At 41.7% G+C, this 25651-nt stretch overlaps 1 protein-coding gene across 5 annotated transcripts in view; it reads left to right on the top strand.

Moving 5' to 3' along the window:
* Window positions 1-2704: 2704 nt before the first annotated feature.
* Window positions 2705-25651, top strand: part of LOC106583657 (TOX high mobility group box family member 2) — a 232898-nt gene continuing 209951 nt past the window's right edge. For 2 of the 5 annotated variants that reach the window (XM_045705769.1, XM_045705770.1), the window contains exon 1: window positions 2706-3268. In XM_045705769.1, coding sequence (XP_045561725.1) covers window positions 3164-3268 — 105 coding nt within the window. In that variant the 5' untranslated portion in view covers window positions 2706-3163. Of the gene's footprint in view, window positions 3269-25651 lie in introns of all 5 variants that reach the window. The other 3 variants (XM_014168098.2, XM_014168100.2, XM_045705771.1) reach the window with 2 other exon arrangements.

Raw genomic sequence — 25651 nt, forward strand, 5'->3', positions numbered from 1 at the left:
ATATAGGTTGGTTGGGGAGGGGGGGTGTAGCACAGTGCCGTCGTTGACGGCAGCCACCCTCCCTTCCCTCCCTTTAGTAAAGGGGAATTTTGTTTTTGTTGTTTGGGGGTTGTTTTTTTTGTTGTTTTTGTTTTTTAAGGTGCTTCCGGGGTTAGCACCTTTAAGGGGGGGGTACTGTCACGTCCTGGCCAGTATAAGGGTTAATTAGTATTGTAGTTTGGTCAGGACGTGGCAGAGGGTATTCGTTTTATGTGGTTCGGGGTGGTGTGTTTGTTAAAAGGGTGTTTGATTTAGTATTTCCGGGTTTTGGTTTATGTTTAGGTATTTCTATGTTTAGTCTAGTGTGTCTGGTTCTATGTTGAGTTAATTGGGGTTGGACTTCCAATTGAAGGCAGCTGTTTGGTGTTGCCTTTGATTGGAAGTCCTATATTAGTTGGGTGTGTTTGTCTTGTATTTTGTGGGTGATTGTTCTGTGTGTAGCCTTGGGCCTTACCAGACTGTGTTTTTTTTGTCGATCGTAATTATGTTTGTTATTTTGGGTGTTCATTTTGATAGTTAATAAAAGTCAAGATGAGCCTGCACATACCTGCTGCGTTTTGGTCCTCCTTCACCAACGACAACCGTGACATCCGTCGAAATCCTAAAAATGTTGTCGATCTTTTAAGCATCTCTACAATACTGTATCTGCCGTTTCCATTACACATGTCGTAAACATATTTTTTTGCGACATTGCTTTTGTCATATAAACCGGGGTCAATGAAAACCTGCCTATTGACAAACAAACTAAATTAAATGGTGCCAAGGTCTCAACTCTAGAGAATGCAAGTTGCCCACCATGGTTCATGGACAGCGACAGGATGATCCAGAAAGCAGGTGGATTGGTCACTTTGGGCTGCGTTTAGACAGGAAGCCCAATTCTGATATTTTTACCACAAATTGGTCTTTTGACCAATCACATCAGATATTTTCACATCAGATATTTTTCAGAGCTGATCTTATTGGTTAAAATACCAATTAGTGAAAGAAAGACCAGAATTGTGCTGCCTGTCTAAACACAGCCTCTTTAGCTCATGGGCTGGTCTCACAGGAGAAAATATATATATTTTGTGTTTAAAAATATAATAATTTCGCAAATTGTCTGCTGTCCCATTTCACAGACACCAGCCCAATGGGTTGATGTGTCCGAAATGCCTGGGCTGAGTTCTGGTTCCAGCCCGACCCTGGGATCTGGTTCCAGCCCGACCCTGGGATCTGGTTCCAGCCCGACACTGGGATCTGGTTCCAGCCCGACACTGGGATCTGGTTCCAGCCCGACACTGGGATTTGGTCCCAGATCCAGACCACCACTAAAACAGCTAATTCCACTGCACTAATTAAGGTATTGACTATAGATTGATAAATTGCATTGGGTATGTTAGAGACAGACATGAAGACTTGTATTTTTAATTGTATGTTTTTGTTGTTGTTGCAAAAATACCTGCACATGTGACATGTCCCTATTAATATGTAATTACTAGCCTAAAAAGTAAAAAGGAGGTTGGGGTCAATACTGCATTTGCGCAAAACTGAAAGCGTGAACCATCACATTTAACCATGGAAAGAGGTCTGGGAATATGGCTGAATATAAACAGTGTAGTTATTCCTTCCACAAGGCAATCAAACAAGCAAAATGTCGGTACAGGGACAAAGTGGAGTCGCAATTCAACGGCTCAGACATGAGATGTATGTAGCAGGGTCTACAGGCAATCACGGACTACAAAAAGAAAACCAGCCACGTCACGGACACCGACGTCTTGCTTCCAGACAAACTAAACACCTTCTTTGCCCACTTTGAGGATAATACAGTGCCACCGTCCTGGCCCGCTAACAAGGACTGCGCCCCTCTCCTTCTCCCTGGCGGACGTGAGTAAAACATTTAAACGTGTTAACCCTCGCAAGGCTGCTGGCCCAGACGACATCCCTAGCCGCATCCTCAGAGCATGCACAGACCAGCTGGCTGGTGTGTTTACGGACATATTCAATCTCTCCCTATCCCAGTCTGTTGTCCCCCCCCAGGTGGTGAAGGTAGGAAACAACATCTCCACTTCGCTGATCCTCAACACTGGGGCCTACAAGGGTGCGTGCTCAGCCCCCTCCTGTACTCCCTGTTCACCCACGACTGCGTGGCCATGCACGCCTCCAACTCAATCATTAAGTTTGCAGACGACAAAACAGTTGTGGGCTTGATTACCAACAACGATGAGACAGCTTACAGGGAGGAGGTGAGGGCACTTGGATTTGTGTGTATTAGGTAGTTATTGGGGAATTGTTAGATTTCTTGTTAGATATTACTGCACTGTTTGAACTAGAAGCACAAGCATTTCATTACACTCGCATTAACATCTGCTAACCATGTGTATGTGACCAATAACATTTGATATACATGACACTAACTTAGCCTATACTGAGCTCAACGTTGGCCGTGGAGTATGCTATCCGAATCGACTGGCTATGTATTTTCATAGCTACATCATCTCCATAAACTCTGATTTCCTGAACCACAGTGTAACCGGAGTGGTTGTCAATCAGCTTGATATCTCCCATCCCATCCCCCTTCATCTCGTTTTCTTTCTCCCCATATTCCCTCTGTTATCGGCAGGGGTCGCATGGCATTCAGTATGGAAAAAAGTAGTCGAACTATATAACTCCAAGTGAACGCATGGATCAACACTCCTACATGACAAAGCGGACATGGAGTGAGCGCGCCGCTGGAAAATAGAAACAGACGAACGTTTTGGGAGGAAAGATAGCCAATCTAGTTCTGTCTTTTTACATTGACCTTGGGTTGTTGTAAACAATTACAGTAAACGTTTGTTCATGTATAGTTGCTGAAACATCTATATTTTTCACTCAAAGTTAACTTTACGCGTATTTTTCCTTCTGCGAACACAAATTGATATAGCCTATTTATCCATAGAGCATCATCGCAGAAGCTTGATAGTGCTGAAGTGAGAACACCAGCGGATGTGAGGAGATACTGTTTTTATAGACTCAACCCCTTTTTCTTTCAATCATTCTCTTTCTTTTTGTTTGGTCCAACAATAGAGAGAGAGAAAAATAGGGAGAGAGAGAGAGTCACAGGCATTGGACCTGCTTTTATGCCGTCAGTCTTGCGGACCCAGAGATGGACGTGAGATTTTATCCAGCACCCCCTTCAAGCGTGGGCTCATGTACATTACCAACTGATTCAAGTTGCCTGACCTCTTTGGACTATTATCACTGCAACAAGGTAATTACTATTAACTACTAATTACTTAGGCTATAGACTACATTTAGATAAGAAAGTTGCATTCCTTTCTTAGTTGCGCAAATTTGTTGCATGCGGCTATTTTGCATTTGTCATCCATGCATATTGATAACAATAGTGTAAAATATGACTCTACCTGAAATATATTCACATGACATGCATCGCATAGGCTACAGCTTTCAAATAGCATTTCATAATTGAGATGTGTACATTTATCGAAACTTTCCTGCATTTTGTAGAATTCAGACTCAAGCTCCGCAGTAACTCTTTGGAAGTTGACAACCTCTCTTTAACGTGGAGATGTCTCCTTAAAAGGTGTATCGCTATTATGAGCAATTTGACAAACCTTTCATTGCAATGTGTATGTAAATTGTAGGTATGCTATAGGCGCGGTGCTGTAGATCCCATGCAGAAGTAATGGTGAGCACCATGCATGTCCTGTCCAGTGCAGATAGCCTCAAAGTATTCGATCAAATACGGACGTAATTACGCACAGTTTTCTGCATTTACTGTCTACTGTATACTCATAATTATCGCGATATTACGCCCAAATCGGTCCCTGCAGAAGAACACTAAATATATAATTATTTTATTTCATGACGTACTACACAATAGTTTAATAACTGCATTCACCACACTGGTAAAAGTAACACTAATTCAAACCAAAGCCACTCCGCATAATAACACATTTAAACATAATCTAGTTTTTCACAGTTAGGTTCCCCCGTAAAAAGTCGCCGTGTCACATGTATTTTATCAGACACATATGGTCACGTTTTTAAGGATGTTACAGAATTGCAGGACTATTCATTCCAATACACCTGCAACGCATATTAGACATTATAAGAAAAGCCTAATGATCACAATGGGCATTCACTTCAACGAGCCCAGCATTCACATGAACAATCAGTCCCTAGGGTAGGATAGCCTTTACTTATAGCCATGGTACCGTACTACTAACACACTATGTGAATGTATACTAGTATTATTTCTGCATCTATCCATCCTTTATCTCAGTTAATCATATATGTGTATGGATGCATGATATCCACGACAATGAATAATGTTTGATTGGAGCAGAAATGTGAACTCTCCGGATTAGATTATTGCCCTTGGGATAAAAACTGCACCTGTCGGCAAAGTTTCGTTTAACAGTTATTGGGTGGAGGGAAGCTAAAAAAACTCACAAAACCATTGAAGCTAAACAATAATGAGACGTTATTTTCATACCACACGGCTAATATCGTAATATGAAACATATGGATGGACGAAAATTTACGCATGGCAAACCAATCACGCCTTTTACAGCCTATACCGCATCGAGCTCTTATAACCTACATTTTTCCTAACATCTTGAACATTTTAAAACATTCCTCCTCATGTTAATTTTCAATCTGGATTCGAATTTATCGTGGGTACATTACTTATGTCTCCTTTGTTATACGATCACGTTGCAAACAGTTAAAATGTGCCCGCCTGGGAATTTCTATTGCGCCCTGCAATATATAGCATAGTGTATTGCTAACAGAAATAACTACAAGTAATAATATACCACGGACTATATGTTTCTAAATGCCTTCATTTTGGGATTAGATTGCTCAATGACACAAGAAGTAGCCCGACATATTTTGAATAAATACATTATGTACCCACTGGGCACAGACGTCAATTCAATGTCTATTCCATGTTGGTTCAACGTACAGTATTTTCATTGTAATGACGTGGAAACAATGTTGATTCAACCAGCCTGTGCCCAGTGGGAACTACTATGTAGAAACAGTGGCAATCACAATACTGCTACAGATTGTCTAGTACGCGTTCTGTTAGTGAGATTTCCTCAGTCAAACATAAAGCATTATCAGATAGATCTCTGATCTTCTCAAACTGGAACATGTATAAAGTCCGAAAATAGTTTATTTGCCAATCTTTCATTTGGCCCAATGATCTTATTTAGGCTATACATTATACGTAGACCTACGGCTGGCACAATTACTGTTAATGTATTTTTTATTTTATTTTTGTTCTATTGAATAGTTATTACGGGGACCGCGGCCATTTGGCTGGCCAATTACCGTCATCCAAAATTCCCCCAAATTCCATGATGTGACAGCCTTACGTGGGACTATCATGTTGGATATTATTGAAGCACCTTATTACTCAACTCTTTATATAAACTACATCAAGATAAGAGAGAGATGAAAAAAAGTGTTGTTTATATTGAAGCCTGGTGGTTCAGAGGCATCAGGATTTTATTATCCATTATGTCCAGCACCAGTTGTCACTTTATCGAATCTGGCTGCCTGTCAATGCTATGCTCAAGGTAAAAGTTATGTAAACATTTAGTCGGTAAATACAAAGCTACGTGCTCCAGGAGAGTGGATGATATAACTGAAATGTGTTTTCTTAGCATACATCTGTCTATGATAGCTGTTCTTAGATTAGAAATTAAAACATTGGGTGAAAAATATGTTTTTAATCACTTTGCACTGTCACACACTTGTAAGTACTTCAAGATCGAATCTGATTGCTTTCCCATGACTTGGGCCCCAGGCTTTGAATGCAAATATACAATCATGATTCAATGAACTCTTGTTTGCACTAATGTTGCCAAGTTGGGTAAGAGTAGCAGTGGCGGTTCTAGACCATTTCAACTGGGGGGGGGGGGCAAGCTGGGGCCAGTTGTACTGTTAGAGGGGCCAGTTACATTAGACGTTATCGTTGTCATATCATTTTCTTCACTGCATTGCAGGCAAACTTGCAGATACATGTGGTACGATAGTGTTGTGTTCCGCCTAAAGCCGCCCCTCTAGAAAATGTGTGGGTTAATTAGTGTTCCGCGTTGCCACTGTCTAATAATGGATGTAAAAAAAAGAACGATAGCAAAAATGTGTTATGTAAAAATGATTTCATACTCCACATTTAGGGGGGCCACAAGGGGTCCAAAATTGTTGTCACAGGGGCACTGCCCCCCCCCCCCTCCAGAACCGCTAGTGAAGGGGAGATGTTGGTTGCATAGACAGCATGACACAGCCTTGTTGTTACTAAATTCAAGTGTGTCCACACTGCACATTGACATACCATCTGTGCACCATCACAGTGCACCAAAACAAATGAAATCGTATGCTGCCTTTTTTATGACAGTTCACTTTTGCATCAATCTTATATCACCAATGAAACTGTAGATGTGTGCTGTCTATGACACTATCCCTGAAAATTTGGGAGCTGTATATAATTGACCCTCCTAACTATGACTGATGCAATCTTGTACAGTGTTGCTGTTTGAACCAGAAGTGGCTTACATGGAAACCGGGTCATGCAGTATAAACAGCTTGTAGGCTACTTCCTGTGCTAGCTAACGTGCTAAAGTGCTAAAATGAGACGACTGCATTTCCTGCTGGTTTAGTGTAAACGAGACCTCTGGTAAAATGGCATACACACCAGAAGCCGTGATAGGGTTAATAATGCCAGGAACTTAAAGGATGTGTAAAATACAGGGGCAGTTTTATCATTGGAATGTGATACAAAATTACGCAACGGTGTGCTTTAGGACCATGCGGACCCCTCTACGCAGTCGGGTAGGCTGTTTGGAGTGTTTTTCCCAACTAGATAAAAAAAAATATATGATAATAATATTATGTCCCCCCCACCACTTCTAAATCAGAAGTTGCGCCCCTTGTAAAATGTGTTAGCTAAATCGGGCTAGACTGGATGATTGGGTTTGTGATCAGTGCTTTTCATGGATCTGGATTGACAAGCCAGATCTCATGGACAAGGGCTCTCATGGATAGAGTTAGTGTAATGTATGAACATGAACATCTTGCTGAAGAGGGCACATCTTCTCCTCCACAAATACATAATGGGGCAGGTTCCCGGACACAGATCAAGTAAAAATATTTTATTTAACTAGGCAAGTCAGTTAATAATAACAAATTCTTATTTACAATGACGGCCTACCCCGGCCAAACCAAGACGACGCTGGGTCAATTGTGCACCGTCCTATGGCACTCCCAATCACAGCCGGATGTGATTCAGCCTGGATTTGAACTGGACTAAACTGGACAAAAAAAAGCAAGCTCAATGGGGAATCTCCATTGAAAATGCTTTTTAGTCCAGGATTATTCTTAACCTTTGTCCGGGAAATCACCCTGACATGCTGCATACTTCAGTTAGAGGCGCATTTAATGATGCTATTTCTAAACAACACATACATGTATGCATGTACTGTATGTTTATAGTGGAACATTGAATGTATTAAGTAGACCTACGTTTAAAGACCATATCTAGTAACTCCTTATACTCTATCATAAACCCAATGTAGAACAACCCAAGCATCATTCTGACATCACACAATACATTATGAACAGTAGTAATGTGCACATGTCAAAAGGGGGGATGGGGGGGTAGCACATCTACATCACAGCAGTGACCAGTCAAAAAGACTGAACATCATTACTTCTATTCATTCTGATATTAGCTGTCTGGGCCCACGCCTTTTCAACTCTCTCCAAGTGGCATTGTCCTGCATTGTCTGCGTCTCAAATGGCATAATATTCTCTGTATAGTGCAGTAATTTTGACTGGGGTCCATAGGGTCCCCCATAAGGCTCTGGTCTAAAGTAGTGCACTATATTGGGAATATGGTTCTATAGGGACCTGGTCTAAAGTAGTGCACTATATATAGGGAATAGGGTTCTATAGGGATCTGGTCTAAAGTAGGGCACTATGTAGGGAATAGGGTTCTATAGGGCTCTGGTCTAAAGTAGTGCACTATATAGGGAGTAGGGTTCTATAGGGCTCTGGTCTAAAGTAGTGCACTATATAGGGAGTAGAGTGCCATTTGGAATGCACATATTGTCTCTGCAATTGGCCATGAGTCATCCTCACTTTTAGCCACAGATTCTCTCTATATCTCAAACTCTCTCTAACTCTATCTCTCTCTAACTCTCTATCTCTCTATATATCTCTCTCTAACTCTCTATCTCTCTATATATCTCTCTCTAACTCTCTATCTATCTCTAACTCTCTATATATCTCTAACTCTCTCTAACTCTCTATATATCTCTAACTCTCTCTCTCTCTTACTCTCTATATATCTCTAACTCTCTCTCTCTCTAACTCTCTCTCTCTCTCTCTCTTACTCTCTATATATCTCTAACTCTCTTACTCTCTATATATCTCTAACTCTCTTACTCTCTATATATCTCTAACTCTCTTACTCTCTATATATCTCTAACTCTCTTACTCTCTATATATCTCTAACTCTCTTACTCTCTATATATCTCTAACTCTCTTACTCTCTATATATCTCTAACTCTCTCTCTCTCTTACTCTCTATATATATCTAACTCTCTCTCTCTCTCTTACTCTCTATATATATCTAACTCTCTCTCTCTCTTACTCTCTATATATATCTAACTCTCTCTCTCTCTTACTCTCTATATATATCTAACTCTCTCTCTCTCTTACTCTCTATATATATCTAACTCTCTCTCTCTCTTACTCTCTCTCTATATATATATATATATATATATATATCTAACTCTCTCTCTCTCTTACTCTCTATATATATATATATATATCTAACTCTCTCTCTCTCTTACTCTCTATATATATATATATATATATATTCTCTAACTCTCTCTCTCTTAGTCTGTCTGTCTGTCTGTCTGTCTGTCTATCTGTATGTATGTATATATATCTATATGTCTGTATGTCTATCTGTATGTATGTATGTCTGTCTGTCTGTCTATCTGTCTATCTGTCTGTCTTCTTCTGTCTTTGTCCTCTGTCTCTCGGTTGTGTGTTGTCTGTCTGTCTTCGTCTTCTGTCTGTCTGTCTGTGTCTCTCTCTCTCTCTCTCTCTCTCTCTCTCTCTCTCTCTGAGAGTGGGTGTATTGTTGGTTCAGTATAGCTCCCTACACTAGGCGCATACCAGCACTAAATGGCCACTACTTCTTCATGTTTGGTTGAGAGACTTTTTGTCGAATTCATTATGACTTATGCATGTAATTATTAGATTGGTTGTAAATATATAGTGAAAGGTATGGTGTACTATACATATTTGCACTGCGTAAGTATACAGTACAATGTTTAGAAAAAGTACATATCTCTGTTAGTCTAAAGCTACATTTATGCATGTTTAATTGGTGTTATGTCTCAAGGCAAGATCACATTTTTTTATTTAACCAGGCAAGTCAGTCAAGAACAAATTCTTATTTTCAATGACAGCCTACCAGGGAACATTGCGTTAACTGCCTTGTTCAGGAGAAGAACAACAGATTTTTACTTTGTCAACATGGGGTTTCAATCCAGCAACCTTTCGGTTACTGGCACAACACTCTAACCACTAGGCTACCTGCCGTCCCATCTATAGTGAATATGATTTAATGGGAGTAAGCCTCAGGTGTACAATTTTTCCACTGTTTCCGCCATACGCTATACCTGCATGTACACTCTTAAATCCACACAATCAGAACTGCCCTGATTAAGGCTGCCTTCCGTTTTACCAAGGTACTCAATGCTGTTTGAGTATCGATCAAACACTTCTTACAAATTGGCTCGTTACAAAACTATACATCACCCTATTTTAGTTTGGGACGTTCCATATTAAAAGATTGATGGAATAGTCCAAAGTATGACCATGGTGGGGGTGGCCTTTCTCATGTTTAATCTCACAGAATGTGTTATTTTTTGCCCTTCTCTCTCGTAACACGACCTTAACACATTCACCTTAATACATTTTGCTGACTGGTGAATCTGAGGCAGCACCCTGGAAAAGCATTAACCCATGTATACTGTAAAGAAGGGATTTCTTTATTGACGGATGGTCAGAAGGCTGGAACATAATTACAAATAATTTGTAGACTGCAAATTGACCGCAAGTAGAACAAAAATATTCAATATTTTACTAAAACATAATCCATTGAACCTGGCTTACATTTGTATAGAGTCATATATATCTCTCTATTATGCATGGGATTACTTTGGAACAGATTTCCAAAATTAAAATAATTGGAGCTGATTTGCAGGTACTTTTACAGTCTTATAATAAAATCACCTGCCAGTTGGGGAATGCTGCTGTAACGGAAGGAATGGCAGGAAGCAGAGCACACACAAAAACACTGCAGCTCTACTGGTACGGTAGTACATCAACAGGGCACTGTACATCACAATCAACATAAACCACCTCAAAAATACAAAATTAGATATTCACTGTAAAAAGTTTAATTTGCAGGTACTTCGCTGGATGTACAGTACATACATGTTCTGTACAAGTTGAGTGGTTGGCAGTACCACTTCCTGGTATTAATCAAGCATTCCTCCATGTGACCGAGGCTCTCTTTATTTACGTCGCCGGCAGCGGCAATGTCAAAAGGTCATGAGGAAAAATCAGGTAGCCTGGAGCTGATTACATCTCTGAGTTAATGATAAGTACGGAGCCATTCTCTAGGGGAAGTTGAGCTGAAATTGCCTTCCACACAGCGACTACACCATTACATTAGAAAATGATTTCTAACCAGCCTCCCCTCATCGTCGTGGTATGACTTATTTATTAAAAACACAAGAACAAATAGCAAGGAGAGGCAACGGAGAACTGCGATCAAAGCAGTTTCCTAAAAAAATATATTTAATGCATTTTAAATGAGTTAAAAGTATTTTCCCGACGATAGCAAAGTATAAGTTTACGGTGGAGAGATGGTTAGGTCAACGGGATCCTCATATTTTTCACATCATTTGAACAGGCAAAAAATAAGACCTCTAAAATGAACAAACCTGACTTTATTTTGATGCCGTGCCTGTGGTGACCTGATTTCCTGCCTTTATAGACCTACCTGGCATATTACTAGAGTCACAGACAGTGGCTGTAACTGTGACTAGGCCATTTACTGTGAAAGGCTGCTGGCTCTATATATAATAGGAGACGGATCCAGTAATACCTGCAGTAAATAAGAACCCGGGTCCTCAGGGATTGAGCCTGGACTCCAGTTTAACCTGCAGAAGAAAGAGCCTCACAGACACAATCCCACAGCTCTCCATGCTCGAGCCCTTACACATGAGTCTCATGGCATCGCTAAAAGAAGGGTTGACAGTTTATGAAGTTTAATGTAAAAGTTGTCTAAAAATAGATGAAATAGTTTAGTTTATCACCTGCATCCAAATGAGATGAATATCTGTTTGCTTTCGGTACTAGTGTGAAGCATACCAGTGTATATTGTAATTGTAATACTATCGTTATATCAATAGCTTCAGCCCCTTTTTATCAACATGATGTTTCTTTATTCATTAATTAGGATGAATTACAATTGAAAATGTAATGCATTAAGATCAATTTACATAGATCATTGAAATAATTTGCATGCATAATCATCACAGTAAGTGAGTCATAGTCACATTCTGTAACAATAGAAGAAATTAAAGGTCTACATGGTGATTTGTGCTGGACCCGCTGTATGCTTACCCTCCACAAAGTCATATTAACTCTCATTATTGTCAGTGCTTTTCAAGCACACAATGTATCGCCCACCTCCGGTTCTGGAAGTGTGGGGGGGCTTGCTTCCTCCCCTCTTCCCCTTCCCCCTAGAGCAGCGTGGTTTGTCAGAGTGCTTAAAACGATACCTCTATCTCTCTCTCTCTCTCTCTCTCTCTCCCTCTCTCTCCCCCCTCTCTTAAGCCACTTTATATTCAGTTTCTTGATTGTTTCGGGGGGTGAGGAGGGTAAGGGGTTTTGAGGGGTGTGTGGGGAGGGGGCCCTTTATTTTTCAGCCACCGTGTCTTTAATGTCACTCAGCGATGTGGAAACCAAAATGAGCCTTGCCACCAGATGTGTTCCAGCCCAGATAGTGACTTGAAAGACAAACGTTTATTGTTTTAGTGCGCTTGGTGTGGTTCAAACCCAAACTGCATGAAATGCTGATTGATGGATCTGACTAAAAGAAGGAGAGAGAGAAAGTGAGTGAGCGAGAAAGAGAGAGAGAATCTGCTTGGTGCGACTTAACCGTTTCCTCGCTGCATAGAGGAGGAAAAGCCCTGACAGAATTTCACAGCAAGAGATATTCACAGGTTCAGCCCTTTGTTTTTAGCATACCTACGTACCTTTCGAAAAACAAAAACCTTTCTCTAACAAGGTTTGAAAGTTCTTTCAGTTTTAAAGGCAAAAAATATGGAAATCCTATCGAACAGCACTGAAAATGACCGTATCTACGAAGGAGCTGATCGTGGACTACAGGAAACGGAGGGCCGAGCACGCCCCCATCCACATCGACGGGGCTGTTGTGGAACTGGTCGAGAGCTTCAAGTTCCTCTGTGTCCACATCACTAAGGAACTATCATGGTGCAAACACACCAACACAGTCGTGAAGAGGGCACAACAACATCTCTTCCCCCTCAGGAGGGTGAAAAGATTCGGCATGGGCCCTCAGTTCTACAGCTGCACCACTGAGAGCATCTTGACTGGCTGCATCACCGCTACGTATGGCAACTGTTTGGCATCCGACCTCAAGGCACTACAGAGGCTAGTGCATCACTCCCTGCCATCCAGGACCTCTATACTAGGCAATGTCAGAGGAAGGCCCTAACATTTTCAAAGACTCCAGCCACCCAAGTCATAGACTGTTCTCTCTCCTAGCGCACAGAAAGCGGTACCGATGCACCAAGTATGGAATCAACAGGACCCTGAACAGCTAATACCCCCAAGCCATAAGACTCCTAAACAGTTAGTTAAATAGTTCATCAATAGCTACTCGTAATATCTGAATTTACCCTTTTTGCACTAACTCTTTTGACTCATTACATACGCTGCTGTTATTGTTTATTATGTATCCCGTGGTCTAGTCACTTTATCCCTACCGATATGTACATATCTACCTCAATTACCTCGTACCCCTGCACACGGACTCGGTACTGGTACCCTGTGTATATAGTCTAGTTATCATTACTCATTGTGGATTTATTCCTTGTGTTGTTTTTTTTACTATTTCTTTTTTTTTCTTCTCCTCATTGTTGGGAAGTAAGTAAGGAATTCACTGTTAGTCTACACCTGTTGTTTACGAAGCATGTGACGAATACAATATGATATGATTTAGGAAATCTGGAAATATATTTGTTGCTCCAAAGCAACAAGATGAGACATTGTGGTCAGTGACGTTCAATATCATCCACATGCTTGCGGCTTTCACTTTTGACTCTTGGTCAAACCTTTAGTTATGTTTGCTCGGGGAGATGCAACGTCCATGCAATCTGCATCATAAATATGATGGTATCTGAAATACCTTTTCGTTGCTCAGTTGGTTTTTCAACAACAATCCACCCATTGACCATAGTAATATAACCATTGAATGCATCAACTGTGTATGTGAAGTGTTGACCTAGTTCACTGACACTGCCTCTGCTTTCGCGCCTGTCCTAGTATGCAATCAACACTCTATTCAAGACACAGCCCGATTATCACAGAAACATATCAGTAAATCATGCGTTCCAGACAGTGCTTGTCAACACATTCTGACACACACCACTCAGCATCCACCTCCGCATTCCAACCTATTTCTGTTTTCGCATCACGTTCCAGGAAAGGAAGAACACAGTGGCTGGTCTAGTCTCATAGCTGCATTTTCTTGAAGGCCCCCTGAATGAAATGGTTGGTGGTTGGTGATTGCTTGCTACAGGCAGGAAATGAAACATGGAAAGAGAGGAAAGAAGAAAAGCAGGACATTTCATGGAGACTTGATGGGTCAGAGTGGTAAAAGTTTGACACGGTCTGGACACAGCTGATACTGTATCTACTGGGGATTATCAGGACCAAGTAGTTATTAGTTCAGTCTGATGAAAAGAGAGGCCACTGACAAATATTGCATTCCAAATGGAGCCCTATTTCCTATATAGTGCACTACATTTTACATTTACATTTTAGTCATTTAGCAGACGCTCTTATCCAGAGCGACTTACAGTAGTGAATGCATACATTTCATTAAAAAAAAATTATTCCGTACTGGTCCCCAGTGGAAATCGAACCCACAACCCTGGCGTTGCAAACACCATGCACTACTTTTGACCAGGGGCTCAATAGGGCTCTGGTCAAAAGTAATGCACTAAATAGGGAATAGAACCTCCACTGGACCTCCACTGGATCGCCACTGAACCTCCAATGGACCTCCACTGAATCTCCACTGAACCTCCACTGGATCTCCACTGAACCTCCACTGGATCTCCACTGAACCTCCACTGAATCTCCACTGAACCTCCACTGAATCTCCACTGAACCTTCACAGGATCTCCACTGAACTTCCACTGAACTTCCACTGAACCTCCACTGAACCTCCACTGAATCTCTGCTGAACCTCCACTGAACCTCCGCTGAATCTCTGCTGAACCTCCGCTGGATCTCCACTGGATCTCCACTGAACCTTCACTGAACCTCCACGGAACTTCCACTGGACCTCCTCCTGAACCTCCACTGAAACTCCACTGAACCTCCCCTTAACCCCCATGAACCTCCACTGAACCTCCATGGAACCTCCACTGAACCTCCACTGAACATCCACTGAACCTCCCCTGCCTCTCCACTGAACCTCCCCTGAACCTCCCCTGAACCTCCACTGAAGCTCCACTGAACCTCCACTGAACCTCCACTGAAGCTCCACTGAACCTCCCCTGAACCTCCCCTGAACCTCCACTGAACCTCCCCTGAACCTCCCCTGAACCTCCCCTGAACCTCCCCTGAACCTCCACTGAACCTCCCCTGAACCTCCCCTGAACCTCCACTGAAGCTCCACTGAACCTCCACTGAACCTCCATGGAAACTCCACTGAACCTCCATGGAACCTCCATGGAACCTCCACTGAACCTCCACTGGACTTCCACTGAATCTCCACTGAACCTCCCCTGCCTCTCCACTGAACCTCCCCTGCCTCTCCACTGAACCTCCCCTGCCTCTCCACTGAACCTCCACTGAATCTCCACTGAACCTCCCTTGCCTCTCCAACTTCATCACAAGCTGACTGAGACTTTCAATCTCCATCATACATTTTTTGGGGGGTTTGTTGTTTTACATTTTATGCGCTTTGAGATTATTTGAAAAGCCCTATACATGTAAAAAAAATGTATGTGCAGTACCAGTCAAAAGTTTGGACACACCTACTCATTCAAGGGTTTTTCTTTATTTTTACTATTTTCTACATTGAAGAATAATAATGAAGACAGCAAAACGATGAAATAACAAAAAGTGATAAACAAATCAAAATATATTTTAGATTTTAGCCACCCTTTGCCTTGATGACAGCTTTGCACACTCTTGGGCATTCTCTCAACCAGCTTCACCTGGAATGCTTTTCCAATAGTATTGAAGGAGTTCCCACATATGCTGAGCACTTGTTGGCCGCTTTTCCTTCACTTTGCGTTCCACCTCATCCCAAACCATCTCAATTGGATTGAGATTGGGGATTGTGGTGGCCAGGTCATCTTATGCACCACTCCAGCACTCTCCTTCTTGGTCAAATAGCCCTTATACAGCCTGGAGGTGTGTTTTGGGTCATTGTCCTGTTGAAAAACAAATGATAGTCTCACTAAGCGCAAACCAGATGGGATGGCGTATCGCTGCAGAATGCTATGGTAGCCATGCTCGTTAAGTGTGCCTTGAATTCTAAATAAATCACTAACAGTGTCACCAGCAAAGCACCCCCACACCATCACACCTCCTCCTCTATGCTTCACGGTGGGAACAACACATGCAGAGATAATCCGTTCATCTACTCTGCGTCTGACAAAGACATGGCGGTTGGAACCAAAAATCTCAAATTTGGACTCATCAGCCAAAGGACAGATTTCCACCGGTCTAATGTCCATTGCTTGTGTTTCTTTGCCCAAGCAAGTCTCTTCATCTTATTGTTGTCCTTTAGTAGTGGTTTCTTTGCAACAATTCAACCATGAAGGCCTGATTCACGCAGTCTCCTCTGAACATTTGACGTTGATATGTGTCTGTTACTTGAACTCTGTGAAGCATTTATTTGGGCTGCAATTTCTGAGGCTATACCTCTGGGTCTTCCTTTCCTGTTGCGGTCCTCATGAGAGCCATTTTCATCATAACGCTTGATGGTTTTTGCAACTGCACTTGAACAAACTTTCAAAGTTCTTGACATTTTCCATATTAACTGACCTTCATGTCTTAAAATAATGATGGACTGCCATTTCTCTTTGCTTATTTGAGCTGTTATTGCTATAATATGGACTTGGTCTTTTACCAAATAGGGTAATCTTCTGTATACCAATCCTACCTTGTCACAACACAACTGATTGGCTCAAATGCATTAAGAAGGAAAGAAAATCCACAAATTAACTTTTAACAAGGCACACTTCTTAATTTAAATGCATTCCAGGTAACTACCTCATGAAGCTGGTTGAGAGAATGCCAAGAGTGTGCAAAGCTGTCATCAAGGCAAAGGGTGGCTACCAGTATTTTGATTTGTTTAACACCTTTTTGGTTAATATATGATTCCATATGTGTCATTTCATAGTTTTGATGTCTTCACTATTATTCTACAATATAGAAAATAGTCAAAATAAAGAAAAACCCGTGAATGAGTAGGCGTGTCCAAACTTTTGACTGGTACTGTATGTATGTATGTATGTATTACAAGACCAAGCGCCATCTCCCTCTGGGCTGGGAGTGTATTAGCGGATAGGCTATAAGCAACTGCTGATACTGACCAGATTTCTCCCCAAACATTTTCGTTGTGTTACTGTATATGTCTCTTTGTGAGAGGAGGCAGCTGTTTGTGTCCTTTAACATTTCACAGGAAAGTCAGAGAGATTCTAGAGATCCTATATTCCATAGGATAAATGTGTAGAAAAGCGATAAACAAACTGTCGGCTGAATGGAAAAATGCAGCTGTCGGGTTTATTAAAAGTGGGTCGGCGAGGAAAGCAGTTGTCTTAGCTTCCTGTGCAAACACACAGTGGAGATGGCTGGCCTTACTAAGTGCCTTTGGGCCTGGTTGAGTACACACACAGACCCTTTCAGAATCCCCCTATTTCAAGTTAAGCTTTTCTGATGAAGGATAATTCTGTAGAAGGCACAATCAATTGTACAGTACATTTCCATGAAGATTAATTTCTCATGTTTTTGACTCTGTAAATTGATTGTCATTTTCTTATTCAGAGCGACTTACAGGAACAATTAGGGTCAAGTGTCTTGCTCAAGGACACATCTAGACAGCGCAGGGTTTCGAACCAGGAACCTTTCAGATACTAGCCCAATGCTCTAACCGGTAGGCTACCTGTTTTGTAATCTCAAGCTTACCCAAAACATTTTTCTTCAATAAGAAAAAAGGAGTTGTATTGCTAATATCACTGTGTTGAGGCTCCGGTCTTACAGTAAGCTTCTGCTCTCTGTGTTTCCCATCCTGTGACTTAAGATTGCCAAATAAGCCAGGGGCCACGTCGGTTTGGTCTTCTGCCACGTCTCCATGCCTAGTGTTTGCCAAGTGTATGGTTTTCCTGCCTATATATTACTCAGAGTATTACTGTTCCTTCAGGCAGGCTCAGTTAAGCGTAATTTGCATATTTTGGTTTGTTTAAACTTTACCGTCTTGTCTTCATTATTTTGTCCCAAAAACTCCACATTGATATTGAGTTGATATTACCGCTTGTTTTTATCTCCTCCTCTTATTGGTAGGAATGAGATGTGTTGGTGTCGCCCGAGAGGGAGCATGTCCGCAATGCAAACAAGGAATGGCTCTCTGGTTGCTGGTTTCACTTCATCCCTGACACAAAGGCGTTGGCATTTGGCTCTGCTCTCTGAGAACACTGACAGATTGTATGGGCACACCTTTCCGAGAACACTGACAGATTGTATGAGCACACCTCTCCGAGAACACTGACAGATTGTATGAGCACACCTCTCCGAGAACACTGACAGATTGTATGGGCACACCTCTCTGAGAACGCTAACAGATTGTATGGGCACACCTCTCTGAGAACGCTGACAGATTGTATGGGCACACCTCTCCGAGAACACTGACAGATTGTATGGGCACACCTCTCTGAGAACGCTAACAGATTGTATGGGCACACCTCTCTGAGAACGCTGACAGATTGTATGGGCACAGCTCTCCGAGAACACTGACAGATTGTATGGGCACACCTCTCCGAGAACACTGACAGATTGTATGGGCACACCTCTCTGAGAACGCTAACAGATTGTATGGGCACACCTCTCTGAGAACGCTGACAGATTGTATGGGCACACCTCTCCGAGAACACTGACAGATTGTATGGGCACACCTCTCTGAGAACGCTGACAGATTGTATGGGCACACCTCTCCGAGAACACTGACAGATTGTATGGGCACACCTCTCTGAGAACGCTAACAGATTGTATGGGCACACCTCTCTGAGAACGCTGACAGATTGTATGGGCACACCTCTCCGAGAACGCTGACAGATTGTATGGGCACACCTCTCCGAGAACACTGACAGATTGTATGGGCACACCTCTCTGAGAACGCTAACAGATTGTATGGGCACAACTCTCTGAGAACACTGACAGATTGTATGGGCACACCTCTCTGAGAACGCTGACAGAGTTTGTAATTGTGTTTATTTAAAAGCAGCTTTATTGTATCATATACAGTACCAGTCAAAAGTTTGGACACACCTACTCATTCAAGAGTTTCTTTGTTTTTAGTATTTTCTACATTGTAGAATAATAGTGAAGACATCAAAACTATGAAACAACACACATGGAATTATGTAGTAACCAAAAAAGTGTTAAACCAATCAAAACATATTTTTTATTTGAGATTCTTCAAAGTAGCCACCCTTTGCCTTGATGACAGCTTTGTAGAAAAAAGTAAAAATAAAGAAAAACCCTGGAATGAGTAGGAGTGTCCCAACCTTTGACTGGTACTGTAGATCGTTAGTAATAATGACTCTTCTTGCTATCTGTAAGTAGATTTGCTGTCTTCTTTTCTTTGCAACACGTTGCTTGCAGGAAATAACTACACCCCATTCAAATAAGAGTGTGAAAACAGCTAGAGGGTGTGTCACAAAAAGAGCCGTGTTGAATAGACCAAACTGCAGCGGGAATATGGATGCTCATGTTTTAATTAAAAAAAGGAGTAACGCATCCACTGGAAAACAATACACACGACAGGAACAGTTTTGCAGGCACACAACACGCAGTGCAAAAACAACTACCCACGAAAACCAAACAAACACACACCTACTTATGGGACTCCCAATCAGAGGCAACTAGAAACACCTGCCTCCAATTGAGAGTCCAGCACCCAAAACTACACATAGAAAAACAAACCTAGAACCTATACCAAACTAATACACCCCACTACACCACACACAAAACCCCATAATACAAAACAAATATACCTCTGCCACGTCCTGACCAAATATAATAGAAATAATACCTAAATATTGGTCAGGACGTGACAGGGTGACTGATATTATGCCGGATACTTAAATTGCCTCAGGACCCAATGCTGAGGAGCACATAGCCTTCGGATGATACATGCCTGCAATGCCATAATTGCCTATTTGTAGAATGGAGGGACTGTGAGCAGTTAAAAATAGTTGGAGGGACTATTAACGCTTTGCCAGCCAGTATGCTCATTTAAACATTCCTTTGATGTTTTCAGGGAGATCAGATCAATCCAAAGTCTTGTCCCACTTTATGGCTCAGCAATGATGGAAAAGTCACTGGCAGATTAAGTACTGAGAGGAATGTTTTGAATAGTGAATTTAGGTTGTTTTCTACCCGTCAAGGGGTCAGTGTGAGTGATGTGAGTGAATACAGTAATTCCTTTCACTGCTTGGCTATAATAAAACTTTACCTCCTGGCTCCTTAAGCTGTTGTTTCCCCCTGCCTGCTATCTTCTGTAGTAGAACCAGAGGACTCAGATGAGAATCATTTGAAATGTTAGCTTTTTTGGATGTGGCCCCTGCTGTACAAACTATACCCAGAATAAATAGCAGTAACCTTTGGTCAGATTTTCAAAAAGCTTTAATTGACACCAGACTTTTATTCAGGCGGGTTTTGGCAAGAAATGTCTGTTCATAGGAGCAACACTTTAATAATATTTTAATTGAGTTCTAAGGAAGCTAATCAGAATATTCTGATGAAGTTACAAATTGGCTAAAACAGGTCTATTGGACTCTGCCATGCACATGAATTTTTTATTTATAATTTTTTTAAATGTAACCTTTATTTAACTATGCAAGTCAGTTAAGAACATATTCTTATTTACAATGACGGCCTACCAAAAGGCAAAAGGCCTCCTGTGGGGACGGGGGCCGGGGATAATAAAAAAAAAAAAAAATACAATATGAATATAGGACAAAACACACATCACAACAAGAGAGACAGCACAACACTACATAAAAAGAGACCTAAGACAACAACATAGCAAGGCAGCAACACATGACAACACAGCATGGCAGCAACATAACATAACAACAACACGGTAGCAAAACAATATGGTAGCAGCATAAAACATGATACAAACGTTATTGGGCACAGACAACAGCACAAAGGGCAAGAAGTTAGAGACAACAATACATCACGCAAAGCAGTCACAACTGTCAGTAATAGTGTCCATGATTGAGTCTTTCAATGAAGAGATTGAGATAAAATTGTCCAGTTTGAGTGTTTGTTGCAGCTTGTTCCAGTCGCTAGCTGCAGCGAACTGAAAAGAGGAGCGACCCAGGGATGTGTGTGCTTTGGGGACCTTTAATAGAATGTGACTGGCAGAACGGGTGTTTTATGTGGAGGATGAGGGCTGCAGTAGATATCTCCGATAGGGGGGGAGTGAGGCCTAAGAGGGTTTTATAAATAAGCATCAACCAGTGGGTCTTGCGATGGGTATACAGAGAGGACCGGTTTACAGAGGAGTATAGAGTGCAGTGATGTGTCCTATAAGGAGCATTGGTGGCAAATCTGATGGCCGAATGGTAAAGAACATCTAGCTGCTCGAGAGCACCCTTACCTGCCGAACTATAAATTATGTCTCCGTAATCTAGCATGGGTAGGATGGTCATCTTAATCATGGTAGGTTTGGCAGCTGTGGTGAAAGAGGAGTGATTACGATAGAGGAAACCAAGTCTAGATTTAACTTCAGCCTGAAGTTTTGATCTGTGCTGAGAGAAGGACAGTGTACCATCTAGCCACACTCCCAAGTACTTGTATGAGGTGACTACCTCAAGCTCTAAACCCTCAGAGGTAGTAATAACACCTATGGGAGGAGTGGCATTCTTCTTACCAAACCACATGACCTTTGTTTTGGAGGTGTTCAGGACAAGGTTAAGGGTAGAGAAAGCTTGTTGGACACTAAGAAAGCTTTGTTGTAGAGCATTTAACACAAAATCCGGGGGGGGCAGCTGAGTATAAGACTGTATCATCTGCATATAAATGGATGAGAGAGCTTCCTACTGCTTGAGCTATGTTGTTGATGTAAATTGAGAAGAGCGTGGGGCCTAGGATCGAGCCTTGGGGTACTCCCTTGGTGACAGGCAGTGGCTGAGACAGCAGATTTTCTGACTTTATATACTGCACTCTTTGAGAGAGGTAGTTAGCAAACCAGCCCAAAGACCCCTCAGAGACACCAATACTCCTTTGCCTGCCCACAAGAATGGAATGGTCTACCGTATCAAAAGCTTTGGCCAAGTCAATAAAAATAGCAGCACAAGGACCTTTAAGGTTGCAGTGACACATCCATAACCTGAGCGGAAACCAGATTGTATAACCAAGAGAATACTATAGACATCAAGAAAGCGAGTCAGTTGATTATTGACAAGTTTTTCCAACACTTTTGATAAACAGGGCAAAATAGAAATAGGCCTATAACAGTTAGGATCAGCTTGATCTCCCCCTTTAAATAAAGGACGAACTGTGGATGCCTTCCAAGCAATGGGAACCTCCCAAGAAAGAACAGGTTAAAAAGGTTGGAGATAGGCTTGGCGATTATAGGGGCAGCAACCTTAAAGAAGAAAGGGTCTAAACCATCTGACCAAGATGTTTTTTTGGGGTCAAGTTTAAGGAGCTCCTTTAGCACCTCGGACTCAGTGACTGCCTGTAGAGGGAAACTTTGTAGTGGGGCAGGGGAAACAGAGGGAAAAGCATCGGGGATAGTTGCATTAGAAGGGATGGGAGATGAGGAAATGTTGGATGGGCAAGGAGGCATGGCTGAGTCAAATGGGAATTCTAACTTAATGAAGTGGTGATTAACGAGCTCAACCATGTGCTTATTGTCAGTAACAACCACATCATCAACATTAAGAGACATGGGCAGCTGTGAGGAGGAGGGTTCATTCTCCAGGTCTTTAAATGTTTTCCAGAACTTCTTGGGGTTAGACCCACAGAGAGAGAACTGCTCCTTAAAGTAACTAACTTTGGCCTTCCGGGTAGCCTGATTGCACTTATTTCTCATTTGCCTGAACGATAGCCAGTCAGCCTGAATATGCGTGTGCCGGGCCTTTTGCCAAATGCAATTCTTGACGTGGAGTAACTCTGCAAAATCACGGTCGAACCAGGGGCTGAATCTGTTTTTAATTCTCATTTTCTTTAAGGGGCGTGTTTGTTAACAATACTCATATATAAAAAAAGAAGGTCCAAGCGTCTTCGACAGAGAGAATCAAGCTGATTCTAAACCATTTTACAGAGCCCAGTTCATGAAGGAAGGCTTGCTCATTAAAGTTTTTTAGCAAGCGTCTATGACAAATCAGGACAGGTCGTTTCACTGAGCAGCCATTACAAACACAGGCTGTAAAACAGTGATCACTAAGGTCATTACAGAATTCTGATACCTATCAGGATTATTTGTGAGGATAACATCGAGGAGAGTAGCCTTTTCTGGGTGTTTGGAGTCATACCTTGTGGGATTGGTAATCATCTGAGAAAGATTTAGGAAGTCCCATTGCTTTAGGTCTTGGTCAGGTGGTTTAAGCATGTCCCAGTTTAGGTCAACAAGCAGACTTGGTGTAAGGGGCTAGGAGAGAGCTTAGGGCAGGTAGGGTAAAGGCCTGTGATGATGGAGGACGATAGCACCCAGCAACAGTCAACAAAGAGCTATTTGAAAGTTTAATGCTTAAAACCAGCAAATCTAATTGTTTGGGGACAGACTTGTTGGAGACAACCGAGCACTGAAGGTGTTCCATGGTAAAGATTGTCACTCCCCCACCTTTGGAAGATCTGTCTTGCCGAAAAAGGTTATAACCAGAAAGGTTAACATCAGTATTCAAAACACTCTTCCTTAACCACGTCTCAGTAATCACAACACATCTGGATTGGAGATGTGAACCCACACTTTCAATTGATCCATTTTAGGTAATAAGCTTCTAGTGTTAACATGCAGAAAACCCAGGCTTTTACGAGAGCAGAAATCAGTGAAGCAGAGCACAAGTCAGAATTGGGGCTAGCAACGGTAGATGGACCAGGGTGTACATGCACATTTCCAGATATCATCAACAGTAATACAATGAAGGCACGGCATAGGACAGGGAGAGCTCTGCAGTGCTGATTCATGACCTCTGAATGTGCATCAGATGGCAACACGATCATATTGTACAGCTGTTATGCATAACTGTGGTAGTCATAACTGTTATGCATAACTGTAGGAGTCTCTGAAGGATTTAAATTACTGACAAACAGTCTATAGGTTAGTTGGTATGTAGTTGAGCTGTAGGTTAGTTGGTATATAGTTGAGTTATAGGTTAGTTGGTATGTAGTTGAGCTGTAGGTTAGTTGGTATGTAGTTGAGATGTAGGTTAGTTGGTATATAGTTGGGCTGTAGGTTAGTTGGTATGTAGTTGGGCTGTAGGTTAGTTGGTATGTAGTTGAGCTGTAGGTTAGTTGGTATGTAGTTGAGCTGTAGGTTAGTTGGTATGTAGTTGAGCTGTAGGTTAGTTGGTATATAGTTGGGCTGTAGGTTAGTTGGTATGTAGTTGGGCTGTAGGTTAGTTGGTATGTAGTTGAGCTGTAGGTTAGTTGGTATGTAGTAGAGCTGTAGGTTAGTTGGTATGTAGTTGAGCTGTAGGTTAGTTGGTATGTAGTTGAGCTGTAGGTTAGTTGGTATGTAGTTGAGCTGTAGGTTAGTTGGTATGTAGTTGAGCTGTAGGTTAGTTGGTATATAGTTGAGCTGTAGGTTAGTTGGTATGTAGTTGAGCTGTAGGTTAGTTGGTATGTAGTTGAGCTGTAGGTTAGTTGGTATGTAGTTGAGCTGTAGGTTAGTTGGTATGTAGTAGAGCTGTAGGTTAGTTGTCATGTAGCTGAGCTGTAGGTTAGTTGGTATGTAGTTGAGCTGTAGGTTAGTTGGTATGTAGTTGAGCTGTAGGTTAGTTGGTATGTAGTTGAGCTGTAGGTTAGTTGGTATGTAGTTCAGCTGTAGGTTAGTTGGTATATAGTTGAGATGTAGGTTAGTTGGTATATAGTTGGGCTGTAGGTTAGTTGGTATGTAGTTGAGCTGTAGGTTAGTTGGTATGTAGTTGAGCTGTAGGTTAGTTGGTATGTAGTTGAGCTGTAGGTTAGTTGGTATGTAGTTGAGCTGAAGGTTAGTTGGTATATAGTTGAGCTGTAGGTTAGTTGGTATGTAGTTGAGTTATAGGTTAGTTGGTATGTAGTTGAGCTGTAGGTTAGTTGGTATGTAGTTGAGCTGTAGGTTAGTTTGTATGTAGTTGAGTTATAGGTTAGTTGGTATATAGTTGAGCTGTAGGTTAGTTGGTATGTAGTTGAGCTGTAGGTTAGTTGGTATATAGTTGAGCTGTAGGTTAGTTGGTATGTAGTTGAGCTGTAGGTTAGTTGATATGTAGTTGAGCTGTAGTTTAGTTGGTATGTAGTTGAGCTGTAGGTTAGTTGGTATATAGTTGAGCTGTAGGTTAGTTGGTATGTAGTTGAGCTGTAGGTTAGTTGTTATGTAGTTGAGCTGTAGGTTAGTTGGTATGTAGTTGAGCTGTAGGTTAGTTGGTATATAGTTGAGCTGTAGGTTAGTTGTCATGTAGTTGAGCTGTAGGTTAGTTGGTATGTAGTTGAGCTGTAGGTTAGTTGGTATGTAGTTGAGCTGTAGGTTAGTTGGTATGTAGTTGAGCTGTAGGTTAGTTGTCATGTAGTTGAGCTGTAGGTTAGTTGGTATGTAGTTGAGCTGTAGGTTAGTTGCCATGTAGTTGAGCTGTAGGTTAGTTGGTATGTAGTTGAGCTGTAGGTTAGTTGGTATGTAGTTGAGCTGTAGGTTAGTTGGTATGTAGTTGAGCTGTAGGTTAGTTGTCATGTAGTTGAGCTGTAGGGTAGTTTGGTATGTAGTTGAGCTGTAGGTTAGTTGTATGGAGTTGAGCTGTAGGTTAGTTGGTATATAGTTGAGTTCTAGGTTAGTTGGTAT

This window comes from Salmo salar, chromosome ssa22 (assembly GCF_905237065.1).
Source record: "Salmo salar chromosome ssa22, Ssal_v3.1, whole genome shotgun sequence".
NCBI lineage: Eukaryota > Metazoa > Chordata > Actinopteri > Salmoniformes > Salmonidae > Salmo > Salmo salar.